Source organism: Phyllobates terribilis, unplaced genomic scaffold (genome assembly GCF_046119375.1).
Source record: "Phyllobates terribilis strain yellow unplaced genomic scaffold, ASM4611937v1 Scaffold_12__6_contigs__length_324123572, whole genome shotgun sequence".
NCBI classification, from domain to species: domain Eukaryota; kingdom Metazoa; phylum Chordata; class Amphibia; order Anura; family Dendrobatidae; genus Phyllobates; species Phyllobates terribilis.
Window position 1 is genome coordinate 244,155,316 of NW_027362772.1, and position 22,824 is coordinate 244,178,139.

General features: G+C 49.3%; 1 protein-coding gene across 2 annotated transcripts in view; it reads right to left on the minus strand.

Annotated features, from left to right (window-relative positions):
• Positions 1–22,824, minus strand: part of LOC141171543 (membrane-spanning 4-domains subfamily A member 4A-like) — a 104,255-nt gene that overhangs the window by 22,861 nt on the left and 58,570 nt on the right. The window contains exon 4 of one of the 2 annotated variants that reach the window (XM_073655223.1): positions 4,492–4,548. The exons of the other annotated variant lie outside the window; for it this stretch is intronic. Within the exon in view, the coding sequence (XP_073511324.1) occupies positions 4,492–4,548 (57 nt within the window). The remainder of the gene's footprint in view (positions 1–4,491; positions 4,549–22,824) is intronic. 2 annotated transcript variants of the gene reach the window in all.

Below are 22,824 nucleotides of genomic sequence, written 5' to 3' on the forward strand. Positions count from 1 at the left end.
GCAAAGAAGAAGACCAAGACAGCCCTCAGTCCACAGAGAAGGTGGAAGAAACGGTCCAGACAGTTCTTGGAGCATTTCCCTGGTCTTTGACGCAGGTGAACAGAGCAATTGTGGTACCTGTCCTTACCTTTCTCCAAGCGGCCTCACGGGAAGCTGCAGAGGCTCCAGAACATCTGGAAGACCAGTCGGCCCCAGAGACAGATGCTTCATCAGCAGCAGATCAGGAGAATCTACCCTGTGCTAGCAGTGAACCTGTCGCACCCAGGGTGAGTCAAAGAATTCGTAGGAGATTATACAGCCTACCGGTGTTAACCTCAGACTACCCGTAGTGTAGTTCACACTGATCCCACCACACCAGGGATAGACACTAGAGACCAGGGTAGGTCAGTGACAACAAATGTACTATGTAGATTGACCCATAGTACTAAAGGGCAGCTCCCTGCCTGCTGGAGAAACTAAAGTGTAAGAGAATAAAAGTGTATGTTATATAGTTGTAACCGTTAAATAATCCTAGATATTTATATTTGTTACATTTATGGACAATCGGACCACAGGACTAGGTGTGGTCAGGACAATATTGAAAATAGTTAGTAAGTGGCCTTGAAAATAAACCGCAGGCGTGGCCAAAGACCAGGCCCAACGACAGAGTGCCCTGAAGCCACGCCCAGGGATGATACACAAAGTGGGTTGATGCGGTTCCCACCAGCCAAATTTCAGTTATCCGGATTGTGGCATAAAGACTAAGCGCCACAGTGACTGCTATACGTTTTTGGTTGGGTTTTTGTAATTTTTGACTTTGCAAATAGTGACTATTTGTAATGTGAACTGTTATTGTTAATTTTAAAAGGTATCCTCAGTCCGGGAGTACTGAAGTTAACTAGGGGGGAATGTGGCACCCCAGGAGTCCGGTTGCCACAGTGGCATTGCCTCCCTCACAAGGGGTGATGCCATGCCTGGAAGCAAGCAGGCGTCCCCTAGTCAGGTATACTAGCATGCAACACTTTCCTGGCTCCAGACCAGCAAGGGGAGCTCCTCCCCTTAGCAACTGGAATCTGGAGGCGGGGTTAGAGTTAGTGAGAGGAGTTGAAGTCAGGAGAGCGAAGAGGAAAGACCTGGGAAGTGGAGCTGCACGGAAGTTCACCCCAGAGAGGAGTGCAGAAGAACCGGAGTCCGAGGGTGTGGGGCACTGAAGGCCTAGCAGCAGAAACCGGAGGGCAGGAGACTGCAGGTCTCCAGGCCCCATCAGACGCCCGGAGGCTTAGCAGCACCATAGGGCCCAGCACCGCCACAGCACAGCTATAAGCAGCTATAAGCAGCAGGGCCAAAGAGATTAGCGAAGAGGGAAGGCCTACAACTTCATCTGGCGAGGTGGATTCCCAACTTGCTTCCAGGCCGCCCGGACCTCTACTATCAGCTATTAAGTTGTGGACTGGTCTTTATCTGCGCCATCACCTTCACTACACTGTACAGCAACATCTATAACATCACCACTTACCGCCCTGGAGCTAAGCTCTGTCTGTGGCGAGCTGAACCAACTCTGCTGCGTCATCATCAGCTCCAGAGGATCTGCACCGCAGCGGCGGCTCCATATAGCCGCATACCACAGGTGACGTCACGAACATTATATATAAAAACATTTCTTTATTCCCCTTTTATTGACCGCCCTGGGTCACGGACCGGGTCACTGCCACTGTGACATCCCCCAGCATCGACCGGCCCGGTTACCGAGTACCCCACGGCCCAGGGGGCGCGTCACGCGCACATGTCTGCATACTGTGTGCAATACTGCACCTTTAAGTTTGCTTGTGTGCCAACCCGGCTACGTCATTACTAGCAGACACAGCACACTGTGTGCGGCCATGTCTATTTTAGTGACGGCAGTCAAGCAGCGTGCACTCCAGAGCCACAGGCCACAAGAGCTGGACAGGAGAGTCACCATATTAAAAAGATGTATCTGCGTACTGTCTGTGCGCGCGCGTGTCTGCGTACTGTCTGTGCGCGCGCGTGTCTGCGTACTGTCTGTGCGCGCGCATGTCTGTGTGTGTGCGTGTATGTGTATTTTGCAGAGGGGCAGTGTGTGTGTGCGCGTGTGTGTGTATTTTGCAGAGGGGCAGTGTGTGTGTGTGTGTGCGTGTGTGTATTTTGCAGAGGGGCAGTGTGTGTGCGTGTGTGTGTGTATTTTGCAGAGGGGCAGTGTGTGTGTGTGTGTGTGTGTGTGTGTGTATGTGCGCGTGTGTGTATTTTGCAGAGGTGAGGGGCAGTGTGTGCGTGTGTGTATTTTGCAGAGGGGCAGTGTGTGTGTGCCTGTGTGTATTTTGCAGAGGGGCAGTGTGTGTGTGTGTGCGTGTGTGTATTTTGCAGAGGGGCAGTGTGTGTGTGTGTGTGTGTATTTTGCAGAGGGGAGGGGCAGTGTGTGCGTCTGTGTATTTTGCAGAGGAGCAGTGTGTATGTGTGTGCATTTTGCAGAGGGGCAATATGTGTGTGTATTTTGCAGAGGGGCAGTATGTGTGTGTATTTTGCAGAGGGACAGTGTGTATGTGTGTATTTTGCAGGGGGCAATGTGTGTGTGTGTGTATTTTGCAGAGGGGTAGAGTGTGTGTGTGGTGGTGGGGTATTTTGCAAGTCTCCTGTGATGTCTGCTTCAGCCCCAGGTTAAATTGCCGTGTTGGCACTTTGATAAATAAATGAGTTTTAGGTTGCCGTTTGGGCACTCAGTCTCTTAAAGGTTCACCATCACTGGCATATAGACATTAAAGGGATTGTCAGCTTGGGATCTCAGTCTATGACATGTAATGGTGGCTTGCACTTTGGTTGATTTGAGCTGTCTGAAATTCCAATCCAAAAAAGGATAGCCTATTTAATATAGGGAAATAGTCTTCAGGAGCAGTCAAAGTAGATAGAAGTGACTAAGAGTTTCCTTTGTCCATGTATTTTTTGGTTTCTGTACTTTTGTTTATTTTCAAAAACAAAATAAGTTATCCATATTTTTCTTAAAAGGTTATTCTTAAGTTTGGAAGTATTCTCCTATCTATGGAATATACAACAGATAGGGGATTGCTAGGGGTCCAACCGCTGGGACACTCCCATTGTTCCTGAGAACCAGGGCTGTGAAGAACCCAATGTGAATGGAGCAGTAATCGATCACGTGCACTGCCGCTCCATTCATTCTTATGGAATTGCCGAAGACCCCCCGAGTACTTGGTTATCTTTGGTGGTTCCATTTTGGCCTCATTCAGATGTCTGAAGTTCTCGTACGAGTGCTATCTGTGGTTTTCACATATAGCACTCATACCTGTGATAGTCTATGGGGCCATTCACATGCCAGTGATTTTTTGCAGACAGAGTAGTCAGCGGGAAATTACAGAAACCTTTCCGATTTTGATCGAGTGGCGGAGCAAAATCAGTAATGCAAGTCTATGGGTCTGTAAAAAAAAATTGGCCTGCACTCAGATGACATCAGATGAGAAAAACCAATGACAATCGGGCAACACTGTGATCAAACTCCAATCAAAGTCTGATCAAAATAATCTACTTTTCTCGTACTTGAGATTGCTTGGTGTGTGAATGAGGCCTGAGAATGAATTGAGCGACAGAGCGCATGATCGACTACTGCTCCATTCACAGTTACAGTATTCAGACCCCAAGCGATTGGGACGTTACCCCCTATCCAGTAGTTGGCGGATAACTTCTGAACACCCCGGTAAGTGAAACATGTTAGCCATTGACAAAATCCTGAAGCTGCCAATCTAAAGGGTTAATTTTGAAGAAGGTAACTTATAGAGCACCTATCACTGCTCGATGACTGCCCTTTTTATTAAAAAAAGAAATTAGACGCTAACTTGCCCTGGACTTAATATTTTTCTAGATATGACTGTTTACAAAAAAAAAAGTCAATTCAAACTGGCTGTATGCAGCTTCTAGGGGACCCCACTCTCCAGGAGGTGGTGCTACTTCACTTCTAAGTTGTTGGATCCCAACTTGGTAAGAGGCATCCCACAAACCTCCAAAATAGTGTCCAGTGTCAGAACCAGAAATTTTGCAGTTTTGACTAAAAGAGCGCTGTTTGCATCATTATAGTAACAGTTACCTACTTTTTTAATGATGCAGTCAGTTCTCCATTAGTCAAAACTGCGAGATCTATGATAACATGTAGGATCCCTAGTCTTCTACTGGCACCCTTACTTGGAGCACTCTGCCGGCAACCCTTACGTGGAGCACTCTGCCGGCAACCCTTACATGGAGCACTCCGCCGGCAACCCTTACATGGAGCATTCTAATGACAGTTTTAACAGGTTCATTTTGATGGCATGGTTAATTGAGGCACTGCACCTGACTTAGCCTTAACCTATGGAAGGCCATAGAAAAAATGTAATGCACGCATCTCAATTCTTCCTGGAGATATCCTTGAAAGAAGGCAAAGATGATCTACACTTTGAGGCCCTTATTCTCAACTTTCATTCACGCATTCGGAAATAGTTTTGATTTTCTTACCTTTCCCACTGTTGGTTTCACTGAAGCAGAAATTGTCAGTGATCCGGAGATAATACACTATACAAATTAAAATAGAGCAAACTTAGATTATATTTTACTGTAGAAATCAAGAGAAATGTGCCTTAATTAAATGAAGAGTTTCTCTAACCAGTATCATAAATAAAATGTGCAGTTGGTAATATAAATATACAAAGCGGTTTTCCAGAATAACAATAAAAAGTCCTTTTTAAATAATAAAAAAAGCAGCTCTCTGAACAATTAGCTTTTTTTGTCAATTTAGAATTTTTCCTTACAAATGGATGAGATACTATATTTAACACACTGAAATAAGTAAAAGGAGAGGCAACGTTTGTGCCGGAGTAGCATAGGACGGAGGTAAATCCCAGGGGGAAATGAGCAAACCAATTCTAAACTTATTGAATCCACTAGAAATTGCCCAAAAATTTGAATTCTAAGCAAATATAATTTTGAGGAGGTTCAATTTACTGAGGTCCAGCAAAATGGCGTCCAGACAGCTGCCATATTGCTGGATTCTGAGGGCTGGGAATGAGTTAAAAAAATAATAAAGTCCACTTGGTTCTTCCTTTATTTACCCCTGCTGATGAGACCACAGTGGTCATATGGGGTCCTACTGATGTCATAGATTTGCATTGACCGCTGGAGCTGCATTGCCCTTCGGAAGCTTGGAGCAAAGAAAGACTGAAGAGAGATGAATGAAAAGGAGAGTATGGGAAGAAAAAAGTGGAGCAGTGGTGACAGCAGAGATATGCAGATAATGGCCGAAGAGACTCAATTTGTAACAAATTAATTTTATGTAAATCAAATCTTCCCCCCTGAATTGAGTGAATCTGCCTGAATTGACTTTTGGGAGATTCGCTCATTTCCACAGGACAGTCATATATCTCCATATGAATTTTGAGATACATTGTCTTTGTAGGGTCGAGATTAGAGATGAGCGAATATGTTCGAAAAACGTTTGCCAATTTCAAATTCGTCACGAACGTTGCACATTCAGATTCATGATCGGACACCCGAGCGTTTTTACTTAACATCTGCAAAATTCGGTAAAAGTGTGGGAAATTATTGCATTTCCACTACAGTATTTTTAGCACTTTGACTAGGATAGTGGTGCTGTATGATGAACAGTGGGGGGACATGTTTAATAAGGGGAGGGGATGGGGAGAGGTCAGAGGAGCAGCTTGCTTGTCATTTTTTTCCCTAACTTTGTGTGCAAATTGTGGCTAGCCAATCAGGTGCAGGAATCATCCACAATGTCCAGACACAAGGGCTTGTGTCATTGGCTGCTGAAATCACATTTAAATCTATATGTGAAATCTATATAAAGATGCGACATGTTATTTTACCGCCATTTTGTGAGTATAACAGGCCAGACAGACTGCTCCTGATGCTGCTTCTGGATACTGAGAGATTTTAGCTAGTTAGCTAGGTGGTTGCTTCTAAGTCAGATAGCTTAGATAGATGGGGTCCTGTGTGGCTGTGAAATCAACCTTCCAGCAGATTTTTTTTTGTTATTGAGGTCCAGACAAACACAGCAGGGCACATTTCAGCATAGAACACTGTTGTGCGCTGCTCCTATTGTGCTCCATGCACAAGTACACCTTTAAAAATCTAATTTTTCCTGTTACTAACACCACACCACATCTGAGCTTGTCATTTTATAGCACTGAAATGAAGCTGTATGCAGAGCTCATCCGCAGTAAAAAAAAAAATTCTTCTGTTACTGACGTAATACAGCAGGGGAGATCTCAGTTTGAAATTGTTTGGAGCATATATTCTATTTCATACAGGCCTCATCCACAGTAAAAAAAAAATATTTTTTGCTGCTAATAGCGTGCTCCAACCAAACTATCTGAGCAACAAGAGTGGGAAAAAGCAAGGTCATGGTGGAAGGGGGAATAGGCTTGGTGTTCAAGGTATACGTGGTGTAGGTGGTAATGTTAGTGAAAGCTCTAGTGAACCAACACCGTCACGTCCTATCCAAAGACAACTGACAAATTCTGCTACAGGACGGGCTACTCCACTCCCTTTCTTTGGGAAGCAGTACGCCTTGTAGAGGAGGCCCAGAAAGAGCATGTACTCCAGTGGATGGCAAGCGCTGCATCTAGTGGCCTCTCATCCTCTTCCTCAACATCACACACAGTTCAGTCCTCAGAGGTGGTCCCCAATTACGCTTGTTTTCCCCGGCGTCACAACTCCCCAACCGCCCAACTGACTGTAGGGAAACACAGATGGGTGAGTCTGCAGAGCTGTTCACACATTCTATGCCATGGGCATCAGAAGTCTGCTCCAAAGATTCACAGACTCAAGAGGAGGAAAGCATCTGCACCGGAGCAAAAATTTTTTTTTAGGTTGGATCTGGAAGTAGGGTCCGAGCAGCATCTTGATACTCGTCACCAGACATTAACTCCCGGTGGGGGGGAATGATCCTGATGAGAACCCGATACCTGAGGCTCACACGGACTGTACTGTGCTGTCAGGGCAGGAAGAGAAGGAGGGTGACACCTCAGGGCAAGGAATGGGAGAACAGAGAAGATAATGATGAGGCTGTAGATCCCACAGTGAACCCAGAGGCATGCAGCTGAGTATTTCATCTGAGTAGTTGGAGGAGGAGGAAAACGACAAGGTTACGTTGTGCCCTATGGCACAGATATGGAGTGATGCAACCATGACGAGCACTGCATCCTTAGCCACAACTGTGGCTGTAGCCAGCAGCAGTCGCGGGTCTGCAGCTATGTTGCCAAGCCTGGGCCTTTTTTGACACTGTAAAGATGAGTCAACTCACGTTATCTGGCAATTTTGCAAACAAAGACTCAGTAGAGGGAAAAAGTGTAGTAATTTGACTACATGCATGAACCGTCACATGCGTGATCAACATGCGTTAATCGGGCAATCTCACTGCAATAAAATGCGGATCAGCAGACCTCACCAACCCTCGTCCACACCATCAACCACATTTGCTGCTTCTTCATCCTCCTCTGTCACCATGCCAAGTGTTGTCACTCAGGTCTCCGACCACAGAACCTCCACTTGATTACCCAGACCAGTCAGGCTAAGTGAGAGTCCATCAGCTGTAACGGAATTGGACATACCTGCTGTTTTTACTTCAACGAGCACACCACATCTTTCTTAATCCACTGTAACATGTCCACCTGCACCTCACTCACGGTCCAGCTGTTTGTTGTGTTCACCTTACTCCACCCTCTCTCAGCACTGCAGCCAGCCCTCGGTCCCGCAGTTGTGGTCATGTAAAAGGTTGCTTCCTCCTACACATAACAAAGCTAAGAGGTTGAACTCCACCATCTCCAATCTGTTGGAAACCAAAATGCTGTCTTTCTGCCGGGTAAATACAGACTATTTCTGAAAGCTGATGCCCGTTGCAGTCCCGCAGTACCAGTTGCCCAGTCGCCATTACTTTTGTAAGAAAGCTGTGCCTCCACTACACCAGTATGTCGCAGACAACATCACCCATTCCTTGACTAAATCTACATCTGCCAGGGTGAATTGCACCGCAGACACCTGGACAAGTAAGCATGGCCAGGAGCATTACATCTCGCTCACTGGGCACTGGGTGACTAAGGTGGCTGTGGGGGCAGGCGGGGTAGGGGCTGCTCCAAAAGTCTTGGAATCCCCAAGGCTTGTGGGAAAAACCTCTGTGTTTCACACTTCCTCCATTGCTTCTTGCCTCCTCCACCTCCTCTAGGGCCTCCACCTTCACCCTTAAACTCTGCCTTATAATGAGACATGTGTTCCAACAGTGCAGAGTGAATCCCCACCACCTCTGTTCTGCGCAACCAGGGCTCACCGCAATCAGGCAGTGTTAAAATTAATATGGCTTGGAGATCGCAGTCAGACAGCTGAAGAGTTGTGGACAGCTGTCCAGGCTGAGTTTAAGCAATGGCTATCTGCACTAAACTTGGAGCCAATGAAGGCCGTGTGCGATAACGGTGCGAAGCTGTTGGCGGCCCTATGCCAAGGCAAGCTCACATGACTAGCCCAGGGGGATGGGGATGACTCGGTACCCGGGCCTTTAGCCTGGCCTTTAGGGATGTCGCGGTGGTCGACTCCCAGGCCCGTACCCTGGGCCACTCCTTTAAAAGGGTTGGTGTTTTGGTTAAGTTTATAAAAGAGTTCGTGACGCCACCTGTGGCTTCTGGTGAGAATCACCAGCGCTGCGCAGTCCACTGAGGCTGGTGATAAGGCAGCTGGATGGTATAGCTCCCCACAGGTGGAGCTAGGCCTCAGGGCAGTGTATGAATGGGGAAAGCAGGACGAAGAGACCCCGCCGGGTCAGAGCAAGAACAGGGACAGACACGATAGTCACTTCAGTACCTTTTACTGATGGAAATTCAGGCACTCCCCGGAGCACTGTAGGGTGAAGGGTGTATGTCCGGATCCTCCCCAATGAGCGGGTTTTAGGCCTCCTGTTTCTTGACTCTGTGTAGTAAGTTTCTGACCTGCCTGGAGCTAGGCCTAACTTTGCCTCTGTCCTGCGCTGGCTGACCTTGTGGTAGGGCCTTCCCCGAGTGCACGCTCCCGACCTACGGGCCTATGTGTCTCCTGGCTCTGGTACGTATCAGCACTTTAGTGATCCTGGAACTTGTAGTTCTCAGCGGATTCCGGTTTTATCTTACTGGGTCATGGAGATCCCGGTAAGCTTCGGACCCGGTGTCCGGTAATTGCTTCTTCGGGGTGAGCTAGTTAAGCTCCTCTGCCCCCTATGAACTAACTATCTCTACTTGCCTTTGGCCTACTCGGGCCCTCTATAGGCTACTCACACTAATGGCAGCTTGCCACGCTTCACCGATCTTATGGCGCCGCCACACCTGAAGCTCACTTCACTGAGCTACGACTCAACCGGGCTCAACTCTGTATTCAGGCTTGCACTAACTGAACTCTCCAGAGGAATTGCTGAGTCACGGAGCTCCACTGCAGACTGACCTGTTTCTGCGTCTCACTCTGCAGGAACTGACTGCCTGGCTCCACCTTCCCTTCTTTATATATCCCTAATGGGCTCCCTCTGGTGGTCTGAGGTGGAAGGTGGATATGTGTGAATGGCTATGGGGGCCTCTTGTGGAGGAATCCATCAATACACCCTTCTAGGATCTGTGATACCAAGCGCAGCTGGGCGTCACATTCCCCCCTAGTTAAGCTCAGCACTCCCAGGCTGAAGTACATTTTATAACAACAGGAAACATGAACAATACAAGAACAATAAGGACAATCTTCCCTTTATGGGAGGCACGAATCTTAAACGTTACATAACAAATCAAATACTGAGTGTCCTCAGAATCCAAGTCTCCTGTGGTGAGGTTCCCATACAGGATGTCCATCTCACAAGGTAGAGTACTTTGGTGGTTTTGAGGGATCTGTCCTAAACCCTCTGCGTAGGCCCTGGGGTGGCTGCAGGACATGAAGATCCCGAGTTGGACCTCCAAGAGAGCCACTCCAGACAGGTTTTCCTTCTGAGGTCACCTAAAGGGCACTCCAGGGAGCGCAATTATATACAATAAAAGTTTTTGGGCTGCACACAGTCCTCAGCCACGCAGTTCATTATGTGGGCATAAAGAATTAATAGGAAAAAGCACAAATTGATTAGCATGCATGAAAATAGACAATTAATTCAGTAGATTTCAAGTTAATATAATTCAATTTAATACCCCAGGGGTAACTATCCACACTTTCAGCAATTTTGATCATCTACTGTGTGTACCAAGCAGGAGGTTAACTCTTGTGCTGCGTACTGATCTGCGTAGTGCTGTGGTTGGTGGAGTGTCAGAGTCTGTATCCTCAGTTACTCTACCAGTTCTACGGGTGACCATGTTGTAAAACTGCCTTAACCTCTCTCTTGGACTGGCAAGCCTACTATTGGCTGGGCCCTCTTGCTCTGCTCCTGCCGGGGATCCTTCATCCGGGGATTCTTCTTGAGCTGGCTCTTCTGCAGCACTTACAGGTACAACTTGCTGTGGAGGGCTTTCTGGCTGTTCATAGAATTGGAGTACTGGAATGATTACTGCACCTCCTATCTGAGGCCAATCAGCTGGGAAGTCTCCAAGGTCAGTGTGTATCACCGCTTCTTTAGGTTCTTCCGGGATTGTGAGAGGCACTTTTTCTTGGGGTTTCAGTAATTCTGGGCACAACTTTAAGTGGTCCCTGGACACTGTAGCTGATGTTTTTCCTCCATCACGACTGATTATGCATGTCTTTTTGTTGTCAAATCTTGACGGTAACACAGTGTAGGGGTCTTTTTCCCACTGGTCATCAAGTTTGTGGTTACGTCTTTTCCTTTTTAGTACTGTTTCATCTGGTGTAAAAGGTTCTGCGGGTGCGTTTTTGTTGTAGTGCATTTCCTGCTTTTCTCTCACCCGAGTAAGACTGTCCTTGACACAAGCTTGTACCCTTCTGTACTGCTCTTGTCTGGTCTTGTCCCCGTCCTCAGTGGTCATATCAGCTTCAGGTTCAACAACACCAAGCTCCAAATCCAAGGGCAGCTTTCCTGGCCTTGCCCCCATGAGATATGCCGGAGTGCAATTGGTGGAACTGACTGGTATATGATTGTACAGATCCACTAGGTCTGGTAGTAGGTCTGGCCACTGGTTTCTCTCCTCAAGTGGTATGGTCTTTAGCAGGTCGATGATGATGTTGTTCATCTTTTCGCAGAGACTGTTGGTTTGTGGGTGGTACGGTGTAGTTCTTATCTTTTTACACCCGTAGAGATGGCCGAACTCCTTGAACAACTCAGCCTCAAAGGCCGGGACTTGGTCCATCAGCACCTGCTCAGGGTAGCCATGGGGTCTGCAGAAATACGCTTGGAACGTTTTTGCTGCTGTCTCTGCCATCAGGTGTTTGACGGGGGCGACCACAAGGAAACGTGAGTAGTGATCCACCATGGTGAGAGCATAGGAGTACCCTGACCTGCTGGGGGAGAGCTTGACATGGTCCAGGGCCACGATCTCCAGGGGCCGAGTCATCTTGATGGGTTGCAGGGGTGCCTTCTGGCTGCTGACGTCTTTCCTTCTTAGGCCGCAGGGTCCACAGTCCTGGCACCACCTTTCAATGGTGCTGCGCAATCCTACCCAGTAGAATCGACACTTCAGCAAGGTCTCTAGCTTTTTCCAGCCAAAGGGCCCCGCCTGATTGTGGTAAGCTTCTAATACCATATGGATGTCTGTCTTAGGGACTACTATCTGCCATACCATCTCATGAGTTTTTGGATTGACGTACCTCCGGCACAGCTTCTCACGGTAGATAAACAGCCGGCTTCTCTCATTCCACAGCTGCTTTGCTTGCAGAGACGCTTCCTTCTCCCGGGAAGCACCTTCTTGAGTTATCAGCTGTTTGATGCGGCTGACAACTGGGTCGCTGTGTTGGGTCTCTTTCCAGCTGTGGTGAGGAAGGGGGTTTAATGTCTTTTCACGCTGCTTCCTGGAGGCTCGTTGCTCGTGGATCACCCCATTCCGATGAAAGGCAGGTAGGTCTATCTCTTCCAGGTCATCCACTTCTTCTTCTGTGTCTGACTGGTGAGGCATCCTAGACAGGGCATCGGCGTTGGTGTTCTTGCGGCCCACCCGGTATTTGATTGTAAATTGGTAGTTTGACAGCCGAGCCATCCATCGTTGTTCCAGTGCCCCCAACTTAGCTGTTTTCAAGATGGGTCAAGGGATTGTTATCAGTGAAGGCAGTGAACTTGCTGGAAGCCAGATAGTGCTTGAATCTTTCAGTGATGGCCCAGACTATGGCCAGGAACTCCAACTTGAAGCTGCTATAGTTCTCTGGGTTCTTCTCAGTCGGACGGAGCTTCCTGCTTGCGTATGCGATGACTTTCTCTTGCCCATTCTGCTTCTGACTTAAGACAGCACCCAGGCCTTCGTTGCTGGCATCCGTATACAGCAGGAACGGTTTGCTGTAGTCAGGGTAGGCTAGGATCTCATCACCTGTCTGGATCTCCTTCATCTCATGAAACGACTCCGCTTGCTCCTTACCCCAGTGGAACGGGGGATTTTTGCCTTTAGGGGACTGCCCTACCAGGAGGTCTTGCAGAGGAGCTGCTTTCTTTGTGTAGTCCTTTACGAACCTCCGGTAGTATCCGACTAGTCCCAAGAACTGACGCACCTCCTTGAGGTTCTTCAGCTCCGGCCACTTCTGGATGGCTGTGACTTTCTCCGGGTCTGGTGCTACCCCTTCTGGACTGACAATGTGCCCCAGGTACTGTACCTTTCTCTTGAGCAGGTGGCACTTTGAGGGCTTCAACTTCATCCCGTACCAGGACAGTGACTCAAATACCTCTGCCAGGTGTTTCAAGTAGTCCTCGTACGTTCTGGAGTACACAATTATGTCATCCAGGTAAAGTAACACAGTCTCGAAGTTGCGGTGTCCCAGGCAGCACTCCATCAATCTCTGGAACGTTCCGGGGGCATTGCAGAGTCCAAACGGCATGCTATTGAACTCGCAGAGTCCCATCGGGGTGGTGAAGGCCGTCTTCTCCCGATCCTCCTCAGCCACAGCTACTTGCCAGTACCCACTAGTGAGGTCAAGGATGGAAAAGTAATTTGCAGTCTTCAAGGCAGCTAGGGATTCGTCTATGCATGGTAAAGGGTATGCATCTTTATGTGTAATGCGATGAACTTGACGGTAATCTACACACATTCTCATGCTCCCGTCCTTTTTCCTAACCAGCACTAGGGGAGCCGCCCAGGGACTACAACTATCCCTTATCACTCCCGCCTTCCTCATGTCATGCAGCATTTCTTTTGCCTTCTGGTAGTGAGCTGGGGGTATAGGCCTATAACATTCTTTGATTGGGGAATGGTTGCCTGTGGGGATATGATGTTGAACCCCCTTAACCCTCCCGAAGTCTAGTGGATATTTACTGAACACCTGCGAGTACTCTTGAACCACCCGGTGTACACCCTGTTTTTGATGGGCAGGAGTGGTGTCTGTCCCAACATGGAGCTGTTGGCACCAATCCTCCACCTGGGTTGCAGGGTCATTATCCTCTACTTCATCTGGTGAGGTTAAGGACTCCGCCTCATGGATGCAGTTATTATTGACAGCATGTAATTTGGCAACAGTGGCATATCGTGGCAGTTTGACCTCATCTTCCCCTAAGTTGAGAAGATGGACAGGCACCCTCCCATTACGTACATCTACCACTCCACTGGCGGTTAAGAGCGTGGGTCTATGCTCGAAGCAAAGAGGTTCTACTACCGCCTGATAGCTCTGTCCTCTAAGACCTATGGCAGCTCTACACCAGATGAGCATCTCACTCATTGGGGGGATGACAATGGGTATGGGGTCTGTTACCCTCACGTTACCGATTTCACCATCTGTTAGCCTTACTTGCTGTTGATACATCAGGACTCGGATCTCCCTTTGCAGTGCCCTTCTCTGTCTCGGTCTGGCAGTGTCGGCGATCTGTTGGAGCAAGAACACAACCTCTCCCAAACAGTTACCAACAATGTTAGTGCCTAACACCATATACGGGTTGCTGTCATCAGGATTAGTCTCCACTACAGTTAGTCCCTGGTCCTTCAGCTCCACTCTCCCCACCTTTACAGTCACGTTCTTAACCCCAAGTAGGTTAAGGGGGAGTCCATTTGAAGCATATACGGACAAATTTGGAGCTGGCGGATGTAGATCGTCCATGGACCAGAACCTCTTGTAGAGGACTTCAGGCATGATGGTTACCTGAGATCCTGTGTCCAGCAGGGCATGCGTCGGGATCCCATCCAGTACAATGGATAGGAAAGGTCTTCCTCCGACGAACCTGTTGTACCAGTCTGATGGGCCTGGTGAGTCTACTCCTGGGTGTCGGCCCTCGGACCCAGGGTTTTCTCGTTTAAAGGACAATTCTGAGCGATGTGTCCGGTCTTGCGGCAGCAGTAGCAGGCTGGGTCCTTCGGTGGACGGCGCTGGTCACTGGTCCTTGGCGAGGGTGGTGTTGGTCTCCTCCTCCTCCTCATCCAGGGAACATCCTCAGGGCTGTTGGCTAACAGGATCTTCCCTCCTTCCTCAGGCTCTGTCCGCAGCTGCAGAGCACTCAGCACAGTGGTCAGAGTTTTGCTCAACTGACGCACCTCAGAGCGCAAACTGTCCAGTTCTTTAGGGGACGTTGCTGGGACTTTAGCTTCAGCTGCCACTGGGGAAAAGGTGGGTGTAGCAGGCACTGGGGTAAACCAACCCTGGTAACATTGGATGGCATTTGTTTCCAGGGGCTGCAGTCCTTTTATAGCCATGTCCTTGAGATTGTCAAAGGTGGCATCTGGATGATCCAGGGACCACCAACGCACAGTCCTGCTCTCCTCTGGAGACCTCAGTCCCCGGACAAACTGTTCCTTCAGCATCTTGTTCTCATTCTCAATGCTGGTTGGACTAACCTGGTTCAGAACCCGCAGGGCCCCTTGGAGACGCCAGGCGTAGTCCCGAACATTGTCCTCTGGTTGTTGGGAACAGCTGTAAAACCTCATCCTGAGGTCCACCTCAGTAAGGTCCTCAAAGACAGTCTGTAGTTTTTGGAATATCGCGGACACTGACTCCTGGTCTGCGGCTGACCATGTTTCCACTTCCCGCTCCGCAGCACCGGTCAGATGTCCTAATACAATGGCGGCTCTTTGTTTGCCGGTCATAGAGTACATGTCCAAGATACCACATATCTTCCGTTTGAATCCAGACAGGGTATCTGGCTTGCCGTTGTACTGGGGGAGCCACTTTGCTCCAGGAATGTACGGTAAAGTCATGGGAATTACGGGTGTTACAGGCGCTGCTGGTGGAGCGGCGGCCTAGGCCTGCTCATCAACTGGCGTGGGCTGAACTTTAGGGACGTTGACCGGCAGGTCGGCGTTCTGCTGCTCGTCGGACATCTTGGCGCCCCCCTAGTTAACCGTGGCCTACCTTCTGGTTTTTCTTCCAGTAAGCCGCAGCTCCGCAGGTGACGGGTGTCTTCAGGACCTTGCGTCGCTTGCGTCCTACGTCAGCACGTTCAGCGACGCTCCTTACAGGACCTGGCGCTTCTCGCTTTGACGTCGAGGCGTGGGGCGTGTCCGAGGCTTCGCGATCTTTTGCAGGTACGCCCCTTATTTTCCCGTGGTTACGCCCTTCTCCTTGCTCAATGGCCCAACAATGGCAGCAACCTTCACCACAACCTTACGTACACAGTTCAGAATAAAGCCGCACAGTACCCGGTGGCAACGGGCACAACACTTCGTCATTGCAGCGGGCACATGATCCTGTTCGTGACGCCAAGTTGGAGATGACTAGCCCAGGGGGATGGGGATGACTCGGTACCCGGGCCTTTAGCCTGGCCTTTAGGGATGTCGCGGTGGTTGGCTCCCAGGCCCGCACCCTGGGCCGATCCTTTAAAAGGGTTGGTGCTTTGGTTAAGTTTATAAAAGAGTTTGTGACGCCACCTGCGGCTTCTGGTGAGAATCACCAGCGCTGCGCAGTCCACTGAGGCTGGTGATAAGGCAGCTGGATGGTATAGCTCTCCACAGGTGGAGCTAGGCCTCAGGGCAGTGTATGAACGGGGAAAGCAGGACGAAGAGACCCCGCCGGGTCAGAGCAAGAACAGGGACAGACACGATAGTCACTTCAGTACCTTTTACTGATGGAAATTCAGGCACTCCCCGGAGCACTGTAGGGTGAAGGGTGTATGTCCGGATCCTCCCCAATGAGCGGGTTTTGGGCCTCCTGTTTCTTGACTCTGCGTAGTAAGTTTCTGACCTGCCTGGAGCTAGGCCTAACTTTGTCTCTGTCCTGCGCTGGTTGACCTTGTGGTAGGGCCTTCTCTTAGAGTGCACGCTCCCGACCTACGGGGCCTATGTGTCTCCTGGCTCTGGTACGTATCAGCACTTTAGCGATCCTGGGACTTGTAGTTCTCCAGGGATTCCGGTTTTATCTTACTGGGTCATGGAGATCCCGGTAAGCTTCGGACCCGGTGTCCGGTAATTGCTTCTTCGGGGTGAGCTAGTTAAGCTCCTCTGCCCCCTATGAACTAACTCTCTCTACTCGCCTTCAGCCTACTCGGGCCCTCAATAGGCTACTCACACTAATGGCAGCTTGCCGTGCTTCACCGATCTTATGGCGCCGACACACCTGAAGCTCACTTCACTGAGCTATGACTCAACCGGGCTCAACTCTGTATTCAGGCTTGCACTAACTGAACTCTCCAGAGGAATTGCTGAGTCACGGAGCTCCACTGCAGACTGACCTGTTTCTGCGTCTCACTCTGCAGGAACTGACTGCCTGGCTCCACCTTCCCTTCTTTATATATCCCTAACGGGCTCCCTCTGGTGGTCTGAGGTGGAAGGTGGAGATGTCTGAATGGTTATGGGGGCCCCTTGTGGAGGAATCCAACAATACACCCTTCTAGGATCTGTGATACCAAGCGCAGCTGGGCGTCACACACACATGGCTCACATCCTCAACCTGGTGGTACAGCAATTGCTTCACCACTATCCCGGCCTGGATGCGCTGCTGCAGAAAGCACAGAAGCTGTGTGCTCACTTATGCCAATCACACTTGCATTGCTACAGAGGTTTTTGTCCATGCCAGTTAATCAGTTGATATGCGATCTGCCGACATGGTGGAATTCCACTCTGCACATGTTGCAATGACTGTGTGAGCAGTGATAAGTCCTGATGCAGTTTGTCATGTCGTATAGCCTGGGCCAACACAGTACTGATGGCGAGCAAATAACATTTGTAGAGTGGGTGCAGATTAAAGACCTCTGCACCCTTCTGCACAGTTTTGAAATGGCTACTAAGATGGTTAGCACTGATGATGCAGTCATCAGCATCATTATTCTGGAGCACACTTTGAATAGACTGCGGGAGGAGGTGGTGGTCCCAGAAGAAGAGGAGGATGCGGAAGGAATAACAATGTCTCCAAGTTCCAGACTGTTGTCACACAGGCGGGTGCCAAGGGAGGGTGTATTACAGCAATCAAGAGGGCTGGGGATACCAGACAAACTGTTCGTGAAGGTGCAGGAGCTGAGGAACAAATGGAGGAGGAAGAGGTGATGGGCGAGCAATAGTCAGGAGATGATGAGGATAATCATCCCCTCTGTTTGTGGTTGGCAGGAGGGGACAGAGGAAACAAGTGGTATTACCCAGCCACCAAGACACCATGGACTTGGAATGCATGGAAGAGTCTGACACATGAGCACCATCTTGCTGCACTATCTGCAACATGACCCCTGTCAAAATAGTGCTGACTACTGGGTTGCCACTCTGTTAGATCCACGTTATAAGAGTACATTTTGCCAGATGCTTCCCGCCCTGGAAAGGGACCCGTTAATGCTGGAGTATCGAAACACCCTTTTACACAACCTTGGTGGCGTCAAGCTCTAATTTTTTTAAATTTTAAAACTCCTGATTGGGTCTCCATCTGCTGAGTTGGCTGTAGTGGAAGAGGTGTCGGTTCCCATTATAGTAGTTCTACTCTGGTGAAACTGATGCCACTTTGGTGGTGTCAGCCCCTAATTTTTTGAAATGTGGAGACTCACTACATGTGGTATCAGGGCTCCCAGCACAGTGGCCCTCACCCACCTCGTCTTTATTTGAAGTTAAATTTAAAGCTGGAAATGCTGGCCCAGACCCTGATACCTCATTCATGGCCCATGGCTGACTGCTGCTGTGCCATTATGAAATGTCAAATATTATACTCCATTTAAAGTCTGGGAGTTGTGTGTTGTTCTAAAACTATTCACATTGGTCACTGACCAATACCATACTACAAGTCCAGTGGCCAAAACTGTGGTCGTCACACGTATCAGATATTTCTGCGGTACTAATCCATACATTTTTAGGGAATGTGTCAGATATTATACTCCATTTAAAGTAAAGTATGGCAGCTGTGTGTTGTTCAACCTATTCACACTTTGTCGCTGATCAATACTAAGTGTACTACATAGCCAGTGCCTAAAACCATGGTCGGCAGACGTATCAGATATTTCTGCAGTAGTAATACTGAAATTTTTACGGAATGTGTCAAATATTATACTCCATTTAAAGTGGGCCAGTTGTGTGTTCAAATCTATTCACAGTTGGTCGCTGGCCAATACCATATCTGTGAACACTGTTGTCAAGAGTATTACGCCACTTTTACAGACTGACAATAAAACATCTGAAAACTAAGCTAAATTGTGTTTTCCTGGAAGAAATGTTAAGAAACATTCTTAGCAGGGTCATGACTTGTATATAAGGGCAAATAAATAAATATTATTATATATATATATATATATATATATATATATATATATATATATATATAGTAATGCGGCGGTGTTCACACCGTGCAGTAACTGAGGCAGTGACCCAAGCAAGTCCAACATAAACAGCTTTTATTCAGCAACTCACGGGTAACAGAAAGTCCTCAAGTTCGCAGCCGGGTTAACATGAGTCCATAAACAACGGTTGCTGGGGACAACGGCCGCGCCGGGCCGATCAGAGCCTGACAGGTGCAGAGCCTTCCCAGGCAGGAGTTCAGCCACACTCAATCCTGCTGAGCTTTCCTGCTGTGCTCTTAGCAGGGTTGGAGGGTGGAGGGTGGAGGCCGCCCCACTGCCTCCTGTGGCCTCCTCCAAGAAATGAAGGCCCTGCCGGGTTTTACTTAATCTGCCTTAGCCAAGTAGTCTGACCAGGTCATTGCTCACCTTCATTCCTGCATTGCAGCTGCAGCTGTGTGTGTGACTGCAATGCACTCCAATGGATTTAATAGGTCTCTGTACACATTCTGGGGGATATATAACGTCCCTCGTATACGATCCCGGTCACTGCCTCACATATCCCCCCCCTCTGTTCAAACTTGTGGGGTTGAACATTTGCCACCATACAAGGTGCCCGGAACAGGGCACCTGGTTTGCTTGCAACTTCCCAGGGCGATGTTCTACAGAGAAACTGAAATTTTGCAGTGACAGGAATCACCTGGTGACTCGCGCATTCCTCTCCTTGGCATTCCTCATCCATACCAAGGGTGAGTGGTCCGTCACCAAGCGGAACTGACGCCCGAGTAAATAATAACGTAGTGATTCCAAGGCCCACTTAATAGCCAAACACTCCTTCTCTACCACTCTATAGTTTTTCTCTGCCGGGACAATTTTTCTACTCAAGTAGGTGACCGGGTGCTCTTCACCATTCCCTTTTTGTGACAATACCGCCCCTAGGCCTACCTCTGAGGCATCTGTCTGTACAATGAAGGTTTCATTGAAGTTGTGGCTGATGAGGACCGGCTGTCCACACAGGGCCAACTTCATGGACTGAAAAGCTTCTTCTGCCTGAGGGTTCCACCGAACCATCACCGATTTCTTTCCTTTCAAGAGATCGGTCAGGGCCGCCGTTCGCCCAGCAAAATTAGGTATAAACTGGCGGTAATACCCAAGGATGCCAAGGAACGCCCTCACCTGTTTTGTACTTGACGGTTTAGGCCAGTTTTTTATAGCCTCAACTTTATTGATTTGGGGCTTGATAGCTCCTCGGCCTATAACATACCCCAAATATTGGGCTTCCTCTAGCCCTATCGCACATTTTTTGGGGGTTTGCCGTTAACCCCGCAGCTCTGAGAGAATCCAGCACCGCTTGTACCTGTGATAGGTGCGTATGCCAGTCGGTGCTAAAGATGATAATATCATCTAGATACGCGGATGCGTACTCCTGATGAGGCTTGAGCACTATGTCCATCAACCTCTGGAATGTCGCCAGGGCCCCATGTAACCCAAAAGGTAAGACCACATAGTGGTATAGACCCCCTGGAGTTAAGAAGGCGGTCTTTTCCTTCGCCGAATCTGTGAGAGGTACCAAAAGTAACCCTTGGTGAGATCGAGCGTGGTAAAGTACTGGGCCTGCCCCAGTCTCTCAATCAGCTCGTCCACCCTGGGCATTGGATAAAGGTCAAACTTTGACACTTCATTCAATTTCCGGAAATCGTTACAGAAGCGTAATGATCCGTCTGGTTTTGGAATCAGTACGATGGGGCTAGCCCACTCACTCCGTGATTCCTCTATGATGCCTAACTGAAGCATTTGTTTTACCTCAGCGGTGATGGCTTGCCTCTGGGCCTCGGGTACTCGGTACAGTCTTATTCGTACCCTTACCCCAGGTTCGGTGACAATGTCATGTTGGATAACCGTAGTCCTACCTGGTAGCTCTGAGAACACGTCGGTATTGTGCTGCACAAGCGAGCGAGCCTCCCGTCGCTGCTGTTTAGTGAGGGCATCACTTATCCTGACCTCCCCCTCGGATGCTTCCCTGGCTGAAGGTAGAGAACTCTCTGGTGATATGCCCCGGGTGACGTCTGTAACTAAACACTCTCGATCTTTCCAAGGCTTTAGCAGGTTTACATGGTAAAGCTGCTCAGGTTTACTCTTTCCGGGCTGATACACCCGGTAATTTACCTCCCCCACTTTTTCTTGAATCTCATATGGCCCTTGCCACTTGGCCATGAGCTTACTCTCGGCTGTGGGTACCAGTACTAACACCCGATCGCCCTTGTTAAAAGACCTGACTCTGGCTCTTTTATTATATGTGCGCCTCCGTGCTGCCTGGGCATCTAACAGATGTTCTTTCACGATGGACATGACCGCCGCGATCCGGTCCTGCATACTAGCCACGTGTTCAATTATACTCCTATGTGGAGTCGGCTCTTGTTCCCATGTCTCTTTGGCTATGTCCAACAGACCCCTAGAGTGTCTGCCGTACAATAACTCAAAGGGAGAGAACTCTGTGGAAGCCTGGGGTACCTCTCGGACGGCGAACATCAAATAGGGTAGCAACATGTCCCAATCCCTTCCGTCCTTAGAAACCACCTTTTTTAACATGGACTTGAGGGTTCTATTGAACCGTTCTACTAGCCCATCGGTTTGAGGGTGGTACACCGAGGTGCGCAAATGTTTAATTTTTAGCAATTTGCACAGTTCCCTTGTCACTTTGGACATAAAAGGGGTCCCCTGATCCGTCAGGATCTCCTTAAGTAGTCCAAGGCGACAGAACATGGCAAACAGCTCCCGTGCAATCAGATTTGCCGAGGTGTGGCGTAGTGGTATAGCCTCCGGGTACCGGGTGGCATAGTCGACGACCACCAGTATATGTTGGTGGCCACGGGCGGATTTTACAATGGGCCCTACCAAATCCATTGCAATCCGTTCAAAAGGTACCTCTATCACTGGCAGGGGTACCAATGGGCTACGGAAACTTGCAGTGGGCGAGGTCAACTGACATTCGGGGAAGGATTCGCAGTAACTTTTGACCTCAGCGTAAACCCCAGGCCAAAAGAACCGCTGCAAGAGACGTTCTTGCGTTTTTTTTTCCTCTAAGTGTCCACTCAGCAAGTGTGTGTGTGCCAAATCTAGAACCACCCGACGGTACGACTGAGGTACTACCAACTGTTCCACGACCTCGTCCCTGATCTTATCTATCCTATAGAGCAACTCACCGTTAACTACCACGCGTGGAAATACAGTATCTGCATTGGGCAGTTGGGCTACGCCGTTTACCACTACCGCCCTTTCCCACGCCTGAGTCAGGGTGGGATCCTGTAGCTGAGCCGTCCCAGCTCGGGGATCGATGGGGTCTCCTCGACCTCTCCTGCCATCACCTCTAAGGGAAACCTATCGGGGTCACACTCTGTCCCTAGGTTGGACACCCCTATGGCAGGTTCGTTGGGTACAGCGTCTGTAATACATTTTACCGGGGGAGAGTGGATTTTGTTTTTCCACAGAGTCCAGAACAGGGGCAAGTCTCTTCCAAACACAGTCCCATAGGGAAGAGTTTTTACCACTCCCACCACATGTTTTATGTCTCCACATGGCGTGGACAAAACTACCTCCGCAGTTGGATACTCTCGGAGGTCCCCATGGATACACACAACCCCGACTGGCCGACCACTGGGGTTGTCTCCTGCCACCAGCGACCCATGTACCAAAGTCACGAGGCTCCCTGAGTCCAAGAGGGCCTCTGTTGGGTACCCATTAACCAGTACCTGGCATAGTTGGAGTTCACTGTCCCGGAGGTCGGACCTCGCCGTGCAAACGGTCTGGGCATACATTGAGACCCGGTGGCTTTATCCGCAGTCCATGGGGTCCGTAGTCAGGGGACAATTAGCAACCACATGTCCCGGCCCCTGACACCTCCAACACCTAAGGGTGGAGGTACTGTTAGGTCTTATGACAGTTTGGGAGGGAACCGGTCTCCTGCCACTCTCACTCCGGGGTTCCCCTTCAGGGTACGGTGCTGACTGTCCGCAGCAGAGGGACGCGACCCCCTTCCTGATTCCTGGGTTGGCAGGGATCGGCGTGACAGCCGAGAGGGGGCGGAGTCTCGAATG